The sequence below is a fragment of the Drosophila tropicalis genome, unplaced genomic scaffold (genome assembly GCF_018151085.1).
Source record: "Drosophila tropicalis isolate 14030-0801.00 unplaced genomic scaffold, ASM1815108v1 contig_158, whole genome shotgun sequence".
NCBI lineage: Eukaryota > Metazoa > Arthropoda > Insecta > Diptera > Drosophilidae > Drosophila > Drosophila tropicalis.
In genome coordinates this window covers 5,143,834-5,162,835 of record NW_027172602.1, presented here as the reverse complement: position 1 = coordinate 5,162,835, position 19,002 = coordinate 5,143,834, and the positions used below count along the sequence as shown (strand labels likewise).

Genomic DNA, 19,002 nt, shown 5'->3' with positions numbered 1-19,002 from the left:
GTATTATACTATATGTATATGGCATATATGTAGCTCCTGCTCTGTCTTCTTTAAAGTGAATATATGGAACTAGACTAATATTTAAAGATTTAGTCAAACTTTTTTCAAGAAGCCAACAAAAGAAATACTAGTACACTCTGTCCTAGTCAAGATCTAAGAGAAGAGCTAACCATGTCATTTAGTCTAAAATTGTTAATTTGCTTTGCAATTGCAATCAAAAATGATATATGTATATATGTACATATATAAACATATCTCCCCAATGTATTATGTATCAGCTACATCATTTGAATTTGCGTTTGCATTTTCGTTCAATTAGACGTAAGAAAAAAAAAAAAAAAAAAACGACACAAAGGGCAAAGGAAAAAAAGAAAGGAAAAACAGAAGAAAAAACTGATTGAAGACATCCTTAGCTGCAGGCTCAGCCTTACAGCAATGAGTGAGAAGAAGAGAGAAAAAGAGTTGGGCCAAAGTTGAAAAGCCACATGGAAAATGGCAAAACAATCAAAAAACAAAAAAAATTTGTATCCTAAACCGAACATTGAGTTAAAGTAGAGAACAAGGAATGCTACTGAAGGGAAAGACAGAGAGACTGAGACTGAGAGAAAGAGAGAGAGAGTAGTACACAAGCAGGACACATTACAAAAACGTAGACTTAAAAGTAAACAAAAGTTTTAATTTTCCTTCAATGATTTCTCTGGGCATTTGTTTTTCAACTGGCTTCGTCCTGCCATCATAATCAAGTTAGATAAATCTAAATCCTTTGCGATAAGCGTCTAAAGAATAGCAAAAGTTTAACATAGACCAAAAGAGAAAGAGAGAGAGAGAGAGACGAGAAAGGGAGGGGGAAAGAGAGACCCTGTCCAAGGCAACGGCAACAAAATTAGAGACAACCGGGCGAGTGAATAGAATTTGTAATTTCCGTTTCCGTTTTGTCGTTTCTCCATCTCTGTCTTTCTCTTCTCCGAATCACTTAAAATAGCCCAAGTGTATAGGCAACAAACAGAAGTTGTCATAAACAAATTTATATACATATACAAATATACTCTTGATCACCCGTTTGCCAACTCATATAGTAAATTTATATTTGATTTTTTAAATTCGATGGTTTTAATTACCAAAAAAATAAATGATTTATTAAATTTTAATAGAACATAAAACTCGTTTCAGTTATCTTTGTGAATTTTTAAGTCTACGAAATTTTCAAGCTGGGTCACTTTTTTTATTCCTTACATTTAGTTGGTTTATCCCAACTAGTTTGAAGTAGTAAAACTGTATTACAATGCTAAAGTCTAAGAAAAAAAAGGGTTAAATTGCCAGACGAATCACTGCGGGGCGTTTTAAGGCATTTTAGCCAGTGCTAATGGGGTAACTAGAAGTCGGCATTCAGACTTGATTTTCGTATTGTATGCTAACCCTATTGCTTCGAGGTTCAAGGTTCGAGCTTTAGCTGCAGCTGCTACTGCTGCATTTGAGGAATTGAGTGGGATTAAGCCAGTGCCTAACTGACTGACTGACTGACTGACTTTTCTTACTTACTATTACAGTTTACCCATTCGCCATTCCGTTTACTTTACTTACACAAGCGAGTGTTTTTTATTCTTTGCTTTTTCTTTTTCTTTTTTTTTTTGGTTTTGGATTGCTTCTAATTGGAGTTGGTGCTGGTGCAGCTGGTGGCCCTTCGTCGTTTCCTTCGCCGCCGCCAGGCAAAGAGCTGGGCCAGCAGACGCACATAACGCCATTCCACACAACTGGCCACTGCCATCAGGAACATGGAGCACTTAATGCCCAGGGCAAGAGAGGCTGCCGATGAGCCCAAATTGCCTTTAGTCAATTGATCCGTACATCGACCGATTGAATCAATATCCAATTCACTCATGACCCTGCCATTTACCTCCAGGGGCGAGATGCAATAGTTCTTTTGTAGAAACTCACTCAGATTGTGAGCCCCCTCGGCTAGTGGGCCATCCAGTAGAGTGTGTATATGACAGCCGCAGGGAAAATGATTGTTAATTAGCTGCAAATGATCAACACCATCCACAATGATGGCATTCGGATCAGGTGTCTCAAGTACATGATTGCCATGGAATTTTAAATGTTTAATGGCCGCCGTATTGGTGAAATTGAGTTCCTCAATTGAATCAATCTTATTGTTCAATATTTGTAATGTATCAACTTGAGTAAGTCCGGTAAATGCATCAGCACAGATTACACCCAAATCGGATTCCTGTAACGTTAGCAGCAGCACATTCGACAGGCCACGAAAAGTGAATGGTGAGATCTCTTTTAGATCCATATAGGCCAGCTTCAGCAGACCCACCGCATCCATGCCAAAGAAGGCGTCCTGTTCGATGCTCCTTATACCCGACGGTAGAATCAAATGGCCGACATTCGTCAAGCTGGAGAAGGCTGAACTATCGATGCGTATCAGCGGATTGTTTGTGAGCAGAATCAACTTGATATTTGAAGTGCCAGCGAATGCATTACCCTCAATGCGTTGAATTTGATTGTGACTCAATAATATTGTCGATAGATTCTGCAGACCGGCAAATGCAAATTGGGCAACCGTCTGCAATGGTGTATACTGTATGGATAGCTCCTTGAGACGGGGCAATCCGCGAAAGGCAAACTGCTTAATACGTGTTATATTATTGCCATCCAGTGAGAGTTTCTTCAATGCACGCAGACCGGCAAATGAGTCCGGTTTGATGATCGGAAAATTGTTTTTCGTTAGCGCCAGATTCTCAACAGTTGCTGGCAATTGTCGCAGTGGTATCTGGTCGAGACCGCCCGTGTTACACAGCACCTGACACCGGAAGAGAAGGAGAGAGAGAGAGAGAGAAAAAGAAACAGGAAATTAGTTTACTTAGTTTATAGAATTCATATTTAAATAATTTAATGTATTTATTCTTAAGGCATTATATTCTTTTACCGTTTCCCCGTTTTGTCTCTGATATTTACTATATTTACTATATTGATTATCTCTCTGTTGTTGTTTTCTTTGAGTCTTTTACTTTTTTCATTGCATCAGATCCATTTGGTTTAATTTCTTGTTGGCGAAGCATTCTTCTTCCTCTCGGCGGCAACAGGATGCCATTGGATCTAGTGTCTGAATACTTTGACATTAATCACTTTTGCTTTATGATACATTGACACCCTGTGTCATCCCACCCCCCGCCCACTAGGCCGCCCAGTTTCATTCAGATCAGAATACAACTCTTAGCAGATGGACAAGACAACCCCGCCTCGAATTTGGTTTGTGTGTCGAGGACGAGGTGAAGGGGAACTTTGTTTCCTGCGTGGCGCGAAAATTGAATTTGCGGCTTTATTGCTGCAAATAAAATTAAATCGAATTTTTTTTTCCGCTTCGGGGCATTCGCCGCCGCGGTGGCCTCCCCCAACTCCAATTCCTGCTTGTCCTGGCCCTCGTCCTGTTGGCCATGCTCATCGTACGTCTTCCATTGTTTTGTTGTTGCCTTTTTCCGTCTGTTGGTTGTCGCCCATTTTCTGTGTTTTCGCGTTTCGTGTGCTTGTTTTTTTTTGGTTTTTGTCGGCTATTCTGCTTTGTGCTTTTATTTTTTATAACTATTATGTGCTGATGTGTGCGTTTCCTTTGCACACACCTCCCAAATGTTTCCCCCACAATGCCCGGATAGCCGGAACACATCCCTTTGTCTATGTCAGTGGGTGACCCCGATGCCGCCCGTTGCCCCCTGTCCGACGCCTACATTGCCTGTGTAGATGGAAGATCTGTCCATCGGTTGTCACGTTGTCTACTACATACAATCTGTCCGGAGCGTCCCTTACCCTTCATCCCTCACGTTGCCATCAGAATCTGGCAGTGTTTTGGTTCTTGCTTAACATTTACACAATTTTCATACGCTTCACCTTTTTAAATGAACGAATTAAAAGTTTCTTTCGTTCGCTTTTTTTACTTTCGCTACAATTCGCATTGTTGTTGTTATTTCCTCCCCCCGCACCACCACCTTTCGACCATCCTATCCCACCGTTTGTTGTGTTTCTTTTTTCGGTTGCGTTATTCGATTTAATGAAATTCTCTTTTCATACGACACAAACAACAAACAGAAAAAGCAAGTAACTCAGGTAGCAATGAAGTTTTGTATACCCTACATTTTGCATCAACTGTTCATTTCTTTTCCATTGGAGTAGTAACTGTTTAAGTCTGATTGGAAGCATAGAAGTATTTTTTAATTTTTATTTAACTTTTGCAAGATTCATGACCCAAATAAGTATGCTACACTTTTTACGTTTGCCGTGTAGAGTATAGCGAGAACCAAAATAACCAGGTTATTCAAGTCCTTCACAGAACTTTAACTGTGTTGACCCTACCAAAAATAATATACATACATACATATATATATATGTACATAGAAACGACAACGATGTAGAAGCAGAACAAGAAAAAGTGGAATGAAAGCAAGGAAAATGTAACAAAATGAAGAACTTTTGTTACCTCATTCTGGGCTCGGACTAATTTTGCTTCTTAAATACAGTTTACTGCAGTGAAAAACAGCCAAAAAAAGAAGAGGAGTGAAAGAGAGAGAGAGAGAGAGAGGCACAGTTAAAGGGAGATAGAGACACTGCTAAAGGCAGGTGCTCAGAAAGGCCGAGAGAAAGAGTAGCGGGGATTTCTGTGACTGACTACTTTACCCCTTTCTGGTTTACTTTTTTTTTTTTATACACATTTTTCGCCATCTCAGAGTGCTGAGTAAATCATTGCATTGTCCATAATCTGGAATAATGAAATCACTTAAATTCTCAATTTGGGTACAAAAAGAGAATTGCCAGATAGAGTGAGTGAAAAAAGGAAAAAAAAAAACCATGAAGAAAAATGGAAATGGCCAAGTATCCAGTACTTAGTTCCCACTGGTAATAAGGATTCGCATTAAGCGTGCTCCACAAGCTCTCGCGGGAGACAATTGAATAAGGATGGCAAACACACACACACACACACACATACACACACAAAAGCGGGTGTAATGGGGAGAAGGAGCAGCAGCAGCAGCAGCAGCATCACCACAGGCAATGTAACAAGTGGAACACAGCAGTAGTAGCAGGCTGTGGCAAAACAAAAGGAAAAAATAACCATTTTCCTGCATTTTCGATTTAATTTTTGTGCTCATCACCAGGCCCAAAGAGGGAGCAGTACTCTTGGCCCCTGCCCCTTCCCCTATCCCACGTCTTCATCCACCGTCATTCCACTCCACTCACGCTTCTCTTGGCCCCATCAGCCTCATAATCATCTAAGGAGAATCTGCAGTTGGAGCATCTGTGGCCATTGCCTCATCTCCGTATCTCTGCATCTCCATGTCCATCTTCATCTCCATCTCCATCACTAGTTACCCATGGGGAAATGCTCAAACTCTTTTTAGACTGCGAGCCCTTTCCTGACCTGAAGTTGATGATGATGACGATGATGATGATGGTTTTGACTTCTGTCCACCCGCTTGCAATTACTTGCATACAACTCTTGAAGAGTGACTCTTGTTGGTTTTTGCCACAGTGGTAAATAATGAGAGGAAAACTAAGCTAAGCTTATTTATCCTGAAAAAGTAAAAACTTGCGTTAGGCCTATAAAATCTCGAATAGATAGCAAAGACGCTTAAGTCTTATGTATCGATGAAGACAACTTTAACTAACAGAAGACGCCGACAACAGAGTTAATTATAAATTATTATAGTTAATCGAGTAAATATTATTAGAATCAAATACGAAAGAGTTAAATCTTAGCCCACTGTTTATTTAGTTTAATTCCAATAGCACTTCCACCACGGTGATGCTACTTGGCAAATGGATTTTAGTTAAAGCCCATTCTGCTGAAATTTTTGACTAACTAGACATGGAATTCGCGGTACAAAACTTATTAGTTGGTTAGTTATTTTATTTTCATCTATAAATTTTGTAGTGCATTTTTCAAATGAAATATTTTCACTGTACCCACTTGAATGCGTTTCACGGATGTATGTATGTATATATACCAGGAGAACATTCCTCATTTACCTAGCCCATCCCAAACTAACCCAAATTGAAGCAAACCGGGCGAATACCTAGCTGAGGGTGAAGTAGTAGTGGGTAGTAGGTAATACAAGTAGATTGTTAAGCTTACTTGAGTCTGGGACAAGCAGATGCACTCGGCTGGGCATGATTTGGATGTTTCGGTTTGTTGCGAGTTCCACAGGCAGACGACAACAGAGAGCGCAATTATGAGCAGCAGCCAGGAATTGCACATTTCACGTTGTTGCTGACACGACAGTTTGGCGGCGTAATTGAGCTCGATTCTCTCTACTACTAGTCCTTTGCTGTCCGGTTCCGGCTGCTGCTACTGCTGCTGATGCTGATGCTGTTGCTCCTGCTGCTGCTGCTGCTGCTGCTGTTAGTGCTACTCCACCTCTATTCTTTTGCTGCCTTCCTTCCGTCCTTCCTTCCTTTTGTCCGTTTCGTGCTTGTGTCCTTCCTTTCCTACTTACTTCTTTGCTTGCTTGCCTGATGTTTCGCCGCCGTCGTCGTCGTCGTCTTGGGCCTTTAGTGCCTTGTTTTCCGCGTCTCCCTCTACTTTTCGTACTTATTTATGTTTTTCTATTGCGTTATTTCATTTGAACTTTCTTTTTGCTTCTCTTCTTTTTCTTCTCGTTGTTGTTTTCTCGTCTTGCTCCTTCGTTTTTTTTTTTTGCTTTACTTTCTTTCAGTTCTGTTTTTTTTTCTTTCTCTTTTCTTATATATTCTTAAGCTTAATCATATTTATTTATGCTTCCATATCTGATGCTGCCGTTGCCAGGCTGCGTGGGCGTTGCGGGGGCGTGGCACGCGAGCAACTGTAAAAAACGATACAAAAAGAATAGAGAGATAGAGATATATATGAGAGAGATATAGAGCGAGGTGGTTGACAGTGTGGGGGCAATGTGGGGAAGGTCTGGGCTCCTTTGGCGGAGAATGTCGAGCAAAATGGCAATTGTGCGAATTCGAGTCGTCAGTTCGACTGAATGGAGCAATGCGACACTTAAAACTTATGACTCACTCAAACTATAAATGGAATACACGGAATAAACATACAGAGTTATGTATATATACATACATATGTATGTATATGCATATAGAGCTAGCCTATATACTCATAAAAATGAACATTTATTATTATGGGCATTTATCCCATATACAAACATATGTACATAAAATGAAGGGTAGAATTAATTCAATTACGGCAAATATCTAAAAAATGCAACAAATGCAATAACTATGTATGTAGTTATATTCTTGAAAAGTCTAGCTTAAAAAGGCCTTGAAACTACAGCCAAGTTCTTATCCAGTAAGCTTGTTAACTATGACTTGTTATCATTAAAACTGCTAGAAACAAGGATATTTATTGATAACGTGCTTTTACGAATCCTAAACTACGGAGATTAATACAAATATAGTAGCGAAATTTAAGCAATTCCACAGGATCCTAGGTACTCGATAAAGAAGTGTCTTATGATTCCTCTTACGACAGCATGATGTTGATCATGGTAAAAGTTTTTGAAGGCATCTTTAGAAACATGATCATTTTGAGCATACATACATACATATATCGGAAGATAAGTGTACTCAGAGTTTTACAATGTTTTGGGAATATCGAATTGAATGTTTGTGGACTAATCTAAGGATTAAATTGATTTTAAAAGGAGGACAACAAGAAGAGGTAGACAACTGAATAGAGAACCAATTAGAATCGTCTGATGTAAAAATATTCATAATCTAAGCTTTTTTTTGCTGCATAGTCCCTTTTTAGTCATGGTAATGCAAACAAAAAATCACAATGCAAAAAAAATTGAAGAGAGAGAAACTAAAAAACAACAAAAAAGTGTTTTGTTTTTCTTGATTTTGATTAAAGTCTCAATGTTGCTGGCCAAATATATGTCTAAACCCAGATGAATGTGGCATTTCATTTTGTTGCCAATTTTTGGTTTCTGTTTGCTTATTTGTTTGGCTGTTTGTTTGTTTGTTTGAATGGCTGTTTGCTTGTTTGTTTGGTTGTTGTGTTTGTTTGTGTTTCGTTTGTCTTGTGGGTATCCCGGCTGAGCCGAAACCTTTCCATTTAAAGCCTTTTCAAACTTGGACACGAACGAAAAACACCTGACATGCAAAATTTATACGCAGATTAGACATAAGAGAGCGAGAGAAAAGAGCAAGGCAAGAAGAATAGGTGAAGGAGGATGCAGCTACTGGAGCGGGGTCATAAGAGAGTCAGTCTCAGTTTTTAGTCTGTGGCATTGATGGCCCGAATATAGCTACTACTGCTACTGCTGCTACTGCTGCTGCTGCTGCTTGTTAATCATTAATAATAAATAATGCCCAGGTTGGAGTTAAGTTGCAGCTGCTGCAACTTGAAACGAACAAAGCCAAAGCAATAATAATAACTAAAATTACTCGAAAGAGAATTTCCAATGAGCGGGCATCGCCAGCATTTGCCATTGCCCATTGCCATAGAGCCTGGCAATGGCAGCGCCAACTGGATTGGACTACAGAACTGGGGATTGAGGTGGAGTGGGGTCGATGTGAGGTGTTGTGTTGGATAAGTGACGGCAACGGGTGTGGCAAAGGGAGCCAAACGGCTGAGTTAGGGTTTAGGTTTGTTTGAAATGTTTAAATGCACAAATCAAATATGCAAGAAGGACGACAGGAGGACGGCACAGGACAGGCAAAAGCAGCCACCGCCACCTGATGTTGTCTTAAATCCTTGAAAGCTGCAACAGACAGCAGAAGCAGCAGCAGCAGCAGCAGTCCGACGAGCTTTTAATTGAACATTAAGAAGGACAAAGGAGAGAAAGTGTGGCAGGCAGGGGAAGATGCGAAATGAAGGTAGAACAGGCACAGGAGACCGAACGACAATTGAGAACTTAACCTATGACATTTCGAGACAGTAAAATAATAATTATAAGCAAAATGCCTTGATAATGCCTTCAAATTGAATTGAATTCAAATGAAGAGAAACATGCTGATGTGAATATCGCAGACGAAGCCTCAAAAAAGGATTCAACTGGTAATTATGATTCTGTGTTTCAATATTAATTGAAAAATATTTGGTTTTTGTCGAATTATTGCATGGCTCCCATTGCCATAAAGTGTTGGAAAACTAACGAAAAAAAAGACCCAAACAGTCGAAGAAGTAAGATACAGTTATCAATAGTCCAAAAGGCTTGTAAGATGTTGAAAAACCTCAAAACACAGAAATTTTCTGTATTTTTAATAAATAAAATATTCCTTTTCACATTGTGTTTTATACTTTCATTTGCTGGTACAATTTCAATTAACTTTTAGTAAACTAATGACTTGCATTTTTAACGTAGCTTTCTTTTTATTTAGCTTTTGTATTTACAGTTTATTGTTTTGCATTTCTTGCCATCTTTTGTTTGCCTCTTTGCGAATTGCATTGTAAACTTAAGTTATGGGTAATTAAAAAATAATATCAACTATGATTTTTTCTATATATACATATATACATACATATGTATGTATATAGATTTAAGTTGAAATTTCTTTTCTCAAGTCCTGTGAAAGATAAATGAGCAAAGTAAATGCTTAGGACAAACGAATGTTAAATAGATAAGTAGAGGAAAGCCAGTAAAATAGCAAATAGAATTACTTTGCCATGCGAGCAAGAAAGTGGAAAAAGGACCTAACGGAAGAGTGAGCCTTCGACCAGACTGGCGAGCCGGGACTAGAAACCAACCGTAGCACACCAGGGCAGGCCAGGCAGGGGGCTAATGTTTCAAACTTTGTCGTTTGTGGAAAAGACCTCGGCACCTTAGTTTAAAGCAAACGGGAGCTGGTCCAGCGGTTAAGTCATTGGCATGAAGATAATTTCACAAAAAGAGCAACAGCAAGGGCCCACACAGCCAGAGACATGGACTTAGACATAGGGGAACCAATGGGACCTGCAGGCAGGCAGTCAGCAAAGGCCATCAGTCAATCAACAGAAGCAGAACAGACTGAACTAACTTATTTCTGTTTTCTGCTACTGCATCTGCTTTTGCTTGAAAAGCAAAAGCAAAAAGTGAAAAAAAGGGGAAGCCAAACTTCAGTGCTTCTACCAAAAAGGACTCTTCATTAATGATCGACTGCTGCTGCTGCTACTGCTGCAGGTCACTTTAATTGCAGTTTTGGCAGCTCGCCAGTCCAGTTCAGTCCAGTTCAGTTTCTCCCCGGTTTATTGTCCGGAGTCCGGCATCTCGTATCCTGCGCTTTGCGTCCTGTGTCCTGTAAGCACTGCCTTATCTTTTCACCCAAATGGCTGTGCAAAATGTCACTAATCAAATTATGAAATGTTTACAATGAGCAATGCTGATGAGCTGACGGATAAGCAATGCCAACAGCCCGGAACCAAATCTCAACCTCAACTCATAAGATTTTACACACAATATCCTTGTACACTTTCATTTCGATTGCATCTACAGTTGTTTCACCCCCTCTCATCGCACTCTTCTTATCCTTGGTCATTGACTTAGACATCGACAGTGATTCGACACGAAATGTGATTAAAAATTAAAGTCAAATGATTTTCACTTCAACATCGCAAAAGGAAATAATCTTCACTAAAATTTGGCATAGAAACGTTAAAGTTGCAAATACAAATTGAGAGACAGAAAGACTCTAGGGGAATAGGTCTTCCATTCCCAGGCCAAAATTCTCGAATATTTTCTTTGTCTCCTGAGAAGCAGTTTTTGTCATTTGAGTTCTTGTTTGTTTGTTTCAAAAGTCATGCTATAATGACAATATATATAAAATATAGTCATTGAAGACAATTGGTCGATTCGAGGTGAATATTAAAGCCCATAAATAGAGCTATTTCTGCGACAACTCAAACATCGGAGTAAAATTCAAAAAATGTAATTATTTGACAATTGAATTTTGAAATTTTTTCTCTCATATTTGAAAATAAACAAGCTAGAATTGGATATAAAATTGGCTTAGTAAAATTCATAAATTTTGTCGTTGCTAATATTGATATTTAAAAAAAAGAATATTAATGGTTTTTTTTTTTTTTTTTTTGTTGTGCAAAAATTCGATTAGATTTTAATTGATTGATGTTTGCAAATGAATTTCGTTCAGGGTGATACATATTTTTTTTTCGTATATTTAGTGTCGGTGATTTAGCTGAATATATGGCTAAAAAGGTATCAATAGGATTACGAATAGGACGAAGAGGGGAGGGAGCAGGGACAAGAGACAAGGGGGCTTATGTGAATTGAGTTCAAGGCTAAAACCAGACGTTGCGCTATCGGCCATCGGGGTTTATGGTTGTTTGTATTAGTCTCAATATAAAATCACATGAAGCTTGTATATGTATGTGTGCGTGAATTATTGGCCAAAGGTCAAAGGTTTGGATGTGTTTGTGTAGAGCTCATAGAGAGAGAGAGAGAGATAGAGAGAGAGAGAGAGAGAGAGAGAGAGAGAGAGAGAAAGCGACAGGGTGAAAGAGTTTGTGTGGGTTGGCTGGACCTAAATCTTTGGACCTGGTGTGGTGTTGTTGTGTGGTGTGATGAAGAGTGACCCATGCTGGCACATAATTCAATCATTTAGTCAAATAATCAATCATTCAAGCATATCATTAATTAATTCAACATCAACCATTTAGCTTTGACCTCAAACTCGACAGCAGCAGCAACAGCAGCTTCAGCAATGGTTATGGCCAAGTTAACCTTCTAACCTCATCTTTGGCCCAACACCCAAGCACCCTTACACTATAATACCAATATCCAAAGAGTCTTCTTCTGCCACATTTTTACTTCTTCATCCACATCTACACCCACACCCACACACACAGACACACCCCCACTCATAGTCAAATAAAAGCTAAACCCAAAAACGCTTTCATACATACATATACATATGTATGTTTGTAGGTATGTAAGGGGCGAGACGGGTATGAGAGATGAGAAGAAGTGGCTATGGGATTGGGTACGGGTATGGGCGGTTCAATGAAAGCCACTCTGGGTTTCTCACTCTGCTCGTGGTCCTTATTTTGTAGATGGCGCTGACTTTAGCCTTCGACGTTGTAATTAACTGTTATTTAATACGATTTTGTGCTTGATTTTGTGGTAAGAAAACTGTGTTTTGAAACAACATTGGTTAAGGAATTCCTCCCTCGTTATCTACCCAACCAACTAGTCTTGTTTTCTCTGGCTGGCTCGCTTGCTGTCTGTCTGTTTGTCAGTCTGTCTGCCTGTCTAACTATCTGTCTGTTCCCACCCTTCTCTTTGATTTAATTTGCCAAAAAGTTGTCCGTTCGCTTTTGGCCTTATCATTTGTTTGCCTTGTTTCCGTTAATGATGACACTTCTTGTTGTCAGCTCAGCATCCACTTGGTGATTTGTCACTGATAAGCACCACACACACACACTAAGGACGGACTTTGCCTAGACGTTGGCCAATCTTGACAGGTGCAAGTAGTGTGCAAAAAGGGAGAAAGCCAACGACAGACAAAGAGACAGAAAGACAGCCAGATACTGTCCGCTTCAACTGATTAAGTGATCCTGTCGTATTTTCCCCCCGCGAAATCCAACGGATGCGGGGCAAAGTCTAGTCTACTATATACAGATGATACAACAAGTTGCCAAAAGCTAAGGATGAGATAATGACTATGACGGCGACAACAGGGACAACGTTCAGAATGAGACTCAAAATGAAGACGATGACGATGAAGAAAAACAAAAGACAAAGGAAAGCATTGAATGAGAAAGTAGATTGGCAAAGTATTTTATTTATTTTGCACAGACTAACTGATACCCATGAAAAGCTAAATCAAGGTCAAAGATAAATATTTGTAACAGTTCAAGAGATGGTTACCCTGATTGACCAGCTGATTGCCTCGGTAAGTTTCATTTTTGTTTAGTTTATCAATTAGATTTAGCAATCTAAATCAAAGAAAGCTCTTTGATTAAAGTTTAACTTAAAAATCGTTAAAAATCGTGTACGATAACCTTTTGCTCCAATGAATAACATTCCATAAAGTCGTTGTAATTTTTCAGTGTTGCAAAAGTCGCTGTAATTCTATGTAATCAATCTGGGGAAACTCTAAATACAAAGGTATTTTCTACAGAATACCAATTTAATTAAAAGTGGTTAATGCAATGAATATAAAATATACCTGTACATACATATATTTATCTAATCAAATTACATATCATCTGAAACTAATCTACCCACAATATTGCTATACAACAACGACAACAACTAGAACAACAAAGCTGGGTTATAAAAACATGTGTAACTAGACGACTTACAGGGATCACGCACTCCACTGACATTTAATGCCACGACGTTGACGTCAGCGTCAGCGTTAGCTGAACTGTGAACTAGAGCAGGAGAGAAGAGAGAGAGAGAAAGAGACCACACACACACACAGAAAGAGATAGAGAGGGAAAGATTATGTCTGTGTGTGTGGGTGCAAGAGAGGTAGAGTATAAGCGAGAGCAAATGTCACCAACTAACACAGACAAACGCAATTAGCTTTTTAGCCATCATAACATTATGAACGAAGGAGACGGCGACTGCGACACCGTCTGAATGCTAACTGCTAATGACGATGAGAATGATAAAGGGAGAGGAGGCAAAAAGGGAAATGGCAGGCTGGCAGTCAGCATTGAGTTGGCGATGATGATAAAGACGAAGAGGTGGTGTTAGACGGAGGGTCGGTGTGTGGCAGTTGTGTTGGCGAACTGTCGGGCAGAAGGTACTGCGGTTGGGAAGCATTATGTTGATGTAGGATGGAGGACCAACAGACCCACCATCATCTCTCTAGCCGCAGAATCAGAGTTAGAGTGAAAGAGAGTAGTTATGGGTGAAGAGAGGTGTGGATAGAGAGAGAGAGGGAGCACACGAATGGCACGCGGCTGCCAACAATGCTGTTAACTTGTGTTGAGATTAAAATAAGGACACTCGTAGCATAGAAAAGGGCCACAGTCGAGCACCCCCCTTACCACATGCTGCCACCCCGCACCCTTATAGGGGCAACCCAGTTGGACGTGCCCCGAGAGTTTGACTCGCATGAGTTGCGAGCTGAAGCTTTGTTTATTATAGAATGAAGAGATGTTCAAGATGGAGATGGAGATGGAGATGGAAATGAAGTGTCCTTTTTTGCTTGCTGTCTGCCTCTGTGCTTATCTCCCCCATATGCCCCTTCTGCTCAGCCTCTGTTTGACTGCTAAAAATTACTGCGTAAATGATGATATGAGATTTAGAACATTTCTGCGGCATCATTTGGCGGAAACGGATATACGAGTATGAACTACCGACTCCGGGTCTGATGGGCTTCTGCCCAACTGCTGCTGCTGCTGCTGCTGCTGTTGGTTGTCGCCACCGGAAGGAAGTTATTTAACACATCCCCACACACACACACACACACACACACACCCCAAGCACAAACAGATGAGGGAGCGAAATGAGTAAGGGAATGAGGTTTTTCTGTGTGTTGCTCTGGATAATCATATTACGATTACGTCGCGTAAAATTTTTGCTCCAATGTCGAGAGTTTGGATTTAAGTGGAAGTAACCCCAGAGTCAACCACAGCGACAGATGTAGTTCGAGTTGAGAGTTGGTGGAGACATCAAATAATTATGTAAACCTTACCAAAAAAGAAAAAAAAAAGGAAGGATGCTACCCAGGCTAGGTCGGGCCGGGCTAAACCAGAAGGGCCAAAAGGTCGACTTTGGCGTCGGCGACGAGGCCAAGGCAAGCCTTTTGACAAAACAAACAAATTTATTCAAATTATGACATGTTAAGGTTAAACTCAGTGTTGACGGAAAAACGGCAGCTAAAAACGGAGTGTGGAGACAGGAGGGAATGAGTTTAGCTGACAATGGCTTAATATAAAATATGCATTTACACGTGGAATCTGCCATAAGCGGTAAGCGGAGGGGAAACCCAATTTTGACCGCATCTACAGCAAAGAGTTTCCATCTAGCGGGACTTATTGGATTATTGAGCGAATCTGCATATTGAAAATGTATATGTTTAAATATATGATTTATATAGTGACCGAACACATGTTCACGTATAGTTACATACATATACCCTGCTTTATTCAGAAATGAATGACAATGATTTCGATTCTTTTAAAGGAATTGCTGGTTGTGTGTTAGTCCCATATGCATATCCTTTTTGTAGTTTCGATGATAAAGGAATTATTGTTAATATAAATGGCTTGAGTTGTTGATAGGGCATACTTTGCCTTTGTTTTATTATTTAGTATTATCATTAATGGAATAATTGTTGTCTTAGTAACACTTCCGTAGTCCGTAATCTATTTTAGAGTGGCGGATGCTCTTGACTAATTCGATTGTTGTGTAAGAGTGAAACTCTATCAGGTAAACTCTATCAGGACGATTTCTATCTGTCATTTCAGCAGATAGAGACGTGGAATTAGAGAATTAGCAGTTAATTTTGCTTTCTTTTTCAAATGATGCCAATCAAGTGTAAAGTTAGTAAGATATAAAAATTAACCAGCTAATTAAAATATTGTCCAAAAATTAGAATAAACTTAAAGTTAATTATGAACATTTAATTACTTTTCTTTTCCCTTTTTGTTTTGTTTTGCTTTTGCCTAGCGTTTTATCTGCTATTGCTCAGTTTTTGCCTGTGTTTCCCTTGTGAAATTCATAATTGTTTAAAATTTATTTCATTGAATGGCGAGGAGTTTCAAAGAGGTAGAGAGAGAGAGAAAAATGGGGGAGACGAAACCAGGAAACAGGGGACAAAGAAAGTGTCAGAAAGAAAGATAGAGAGTGAATGAGAGGGAAACTGTCACTGTCACCAGTCGGCGACATCAACGTCAACCTGCTCCTGGGGGGAATGTATGTACATAGTTGAAAAGAGGGGAAGACAGAGAAAAGGGAAAACGAGGGGATGGGTGGGTAGAGACTGGATCGCTTAGCGTTAATGTCTTTCATTTATTGTCATTGTTGTTAATGTTTTTTGTGTTGTGCGTGAGAAAAAAGCATTTGCATTTAAACGTTTCGTTGCCATCGTGGGTGGTTGGGTGGTTGGTTGGTTGAGTGGGGCTACCCAGTGGTTAAGCCAGTGGGGGCGTGGTTAATGCAGAGATTTTGCTTGGATGATTTTTATTGCTCGTTTGTAGTAAATTTGGTGTGTAATTAGAGAGAAAAGGGTTATTATGTTCGTTAACGCAGTGAGATTCCAAAAAAACACAAAAGACACTATGGTTAAGACGACGGGTTAGTGACCATCATAGGGGAGAGCAAAGTTGCATGAATCGTTGGCAAGGCAAATGAAAGGGGTTAGGGAGTGACACAAAAATTTTGTTTGTTTTTGGTTTTTTAGGTTTTTTTTTTTTTTTGTAGTTTTAGCTTGGCGTTCTGATTCCAAAAGCATTCTCTACATACCAGAACGGAAAAAAATAAGCAAAACTAGGACTAAACAGCAGAATAACAAAATGAAATAAAATGTGGTGCAGAGTAAGAAAACTATCGAGATGACGGGCCGTCCAAGTGGTTGCTCTCTCCATTCTATTGTGGTTATTCGCAGTCGAGCTGTGTGTGAGTATGTGTGTGTGTGTGTGAGGTCTACGAAAGGTAACTCCAAGTATATGTGCTCAAACCAAAAGTAAGATCAAGCTATTCAATTTGTTTTCAAGTGTTCAATAAATATACTTCAATGTAAACCAATATCAACTATCAAATATATATATATTTGATATATATATATATATATTGTGTGTATGTGTGTGTGTGTGTGTGTGTATGTGGCATATGTGAAAACGATTTGTTGAAAAAGTTGTTGAAGCATTTCAAAACAACTTTCGCATTTCATCGTTATGTAGTTTCAACAACTTTTAATGCATTTAATGAAAATTTCACATAGATTTCATATCAATTACAATCAATCACTATCGTGTTACAACCACAATTACCACACAAATACATTTTACATAATTATTTAGTACAAGTCTTACAATTAGCCACTAATTACTACATGTTTAAACTAAGGATGTTTCCATTGATTATGGCAATATGAGAAAAAAACATTGCATGAATCATTTACACAATTTTGTGATAAACAAGCGACTTGTACTCTGATATCTAAATTATCTCCACAACCAACAAATGAGCAAAACAAAAAATGAATTTGTTTTTAAACGAGTCACAAAATTAGTCAGAAAAACTTAAAACTTAAAAGTTTCTTTTGCCCCCTCAGAAAATGCTTTTTAGATTCTAAGAATTGCTACTTTAAAATATTGTATGAGTGATAAAGTTCACTTGTAAATGGATCAGTGTGAATATGATAACAGAATGTAGTATGGTTTAAGCTGCAGCGGTACGTATGAATGTTACAATCAGGTCAAAAGAAATATCTCAACTGTGGTAGTAACTTCATAGCTCGTTTTATTTGTTGCATATTTTTTTTTTTTTTTGCCTCGAACGAAAGAAATAAAATTTCAAATGTAACTTTGCTGCGGTGGCATAGCGATTGTGTGTATGCTTGTGTGTGTGTGTGTGTGCGGAGCGCGGCTTGCGGCCTGTGACGAGACTGCAACTAGCCAAAAAAATAAAAAAAAAAAAAAAAAAAAAAGTGGAAAAAAAAGAAACACTGTGGCACAACTCGGACTCGGTCTGTGACTCTTTCTCCTATCTCCATCGCAACCGTCTTAAAGGGCAATGCAGTTGGCATAAAATTTAATTCGCTGCCCTTCGCAAACGGGTAACTCTCGCCACATTACGTGCTAGTTGTGTCTCTAGAGAGAGAGACATGCCCCCAGTTTATTTCACTTCCCATCGACCAAGCAAGCAAGCAACCAAGTCTGGGCGAAACACTTCAAAATACGCATCGAAATATTGTGATTTTTTTTCCTTATTCTTTTTTTCGTTTGCGTTTTTTGAATTTTAACCAGTAAAGCGAGTGAGAGAGAGAGAGAAAGGGAAGAAGAAGTGTGAGAACCTAATGAAAATCACCAGCAGCAAGATAAAATTCCAGCAAATATTGCTGGTGATGTGAAGGTGCGAACAGCTCAAGCTGCAAAAGAGAATAATACAAGACTAAAGTAATAACAGCGGCACCAAAACTGAGGCTTGCCAAGCCAATAGCGTCTAATACATTTCTAATGTCTAAATTAGCTGACATTGAGAATCCAGAGAATCCAACGGAATTCGATTATAACTGCGCTTCACTTTAACTAATGATCATAAATACTAATCACATAAATATTTGTGTATAATTTGCCACAGGGCGTATGAATGAGTGCTCACTTTGGTTTATCAATAAACTACTTAATATATTATTGCTTTCTCCATCATAAATTAATTGCCAATGATCATGTATGATCGTTTAAATCGTTGCTTGCATTAATTGTTCAGGCTAGCAGTTGCAGTAGCTGAAAAGTATGCTATAAAATATTTTAAACGCATTTATTGTACAAGCAGAATAATAAATATGACATGGATAAATCTTCTCGCCCATCTCGCAAAGATCACATTTTGCTTTGGTTGGGCTTTTATTACTCACTCACCTGTGCGCATACATTGAAGCTTGTGCCTTGTGCTTCTCTACTTGCAATTGTTGCCTAATCTCAGATGGTGCAACTGCAGTTGTTGCTACTGCTGCTTTTGCTGCTGCTGCTACTGGTGTAGTTTTTGCTGCTGTTGCTGCCGATGTCGAAGATGATGATGATGATGATGCTGGTGATGATGATGTTGATACTCATGCTCATACTCATGCTTGGGTTGCGGGTTCATGGGTTGGTTGCGACTGGCATTTAGTTTTAGCACACACTTTCAACTACTATATTTGCATTTCACGCGTCGAGCAGCAAGTCTTTAATTGCAAAACTGCCAACTGCATTGGCAGTCAGGAGTGTTGGAGGCACCAGCAACGTGAGAAATGAGTGAGAGAGAGAGAGAGAGAGAGAGAGAGAGAGAGAGAGAGAGAGAGAGAGAGTGGAGTGAATAAAAAGGCTGCAGCAAGTTGGCTAAAATTTTTAAGTGAAATAAGAAA

General features: G+C 39.2%; 1 protein-coding gene across 1 annotated transcript; it reads right to left on the bottom strand.

Annotated features, from left to right (window-relative positions):
• Positions 1 to 1,336: 1,336 nt before the first annotated feature.
• LOC137587026 (chondroadherin) lies at positions 1,337 to 18,615 on the bottom strand. Its single transcript, XM_068303264.1, has 3 exons — positions 18,518 to 18,615; positions 6,128 to 6,833; positions 1,337 to 2,806 (listed from the first exon to the last, which is right to left on the bottom strand). The coding sequence occupies exons 2-3, from the start codon at positions 6,248 to 6,250 to the stop codon at positions 1,646 to 1,648; spliced, it is 1,284 nt and encodes a 427-aa protein (XP_068159365.1). The 5' UTR covers positions 6,251 to 6,833; positions 18,518 to 18,615; the 3' UTR covers positions 1,337 to 1,645.
• Positions 18,616 to 19,002: the final 387 nt, after the last annotated feature.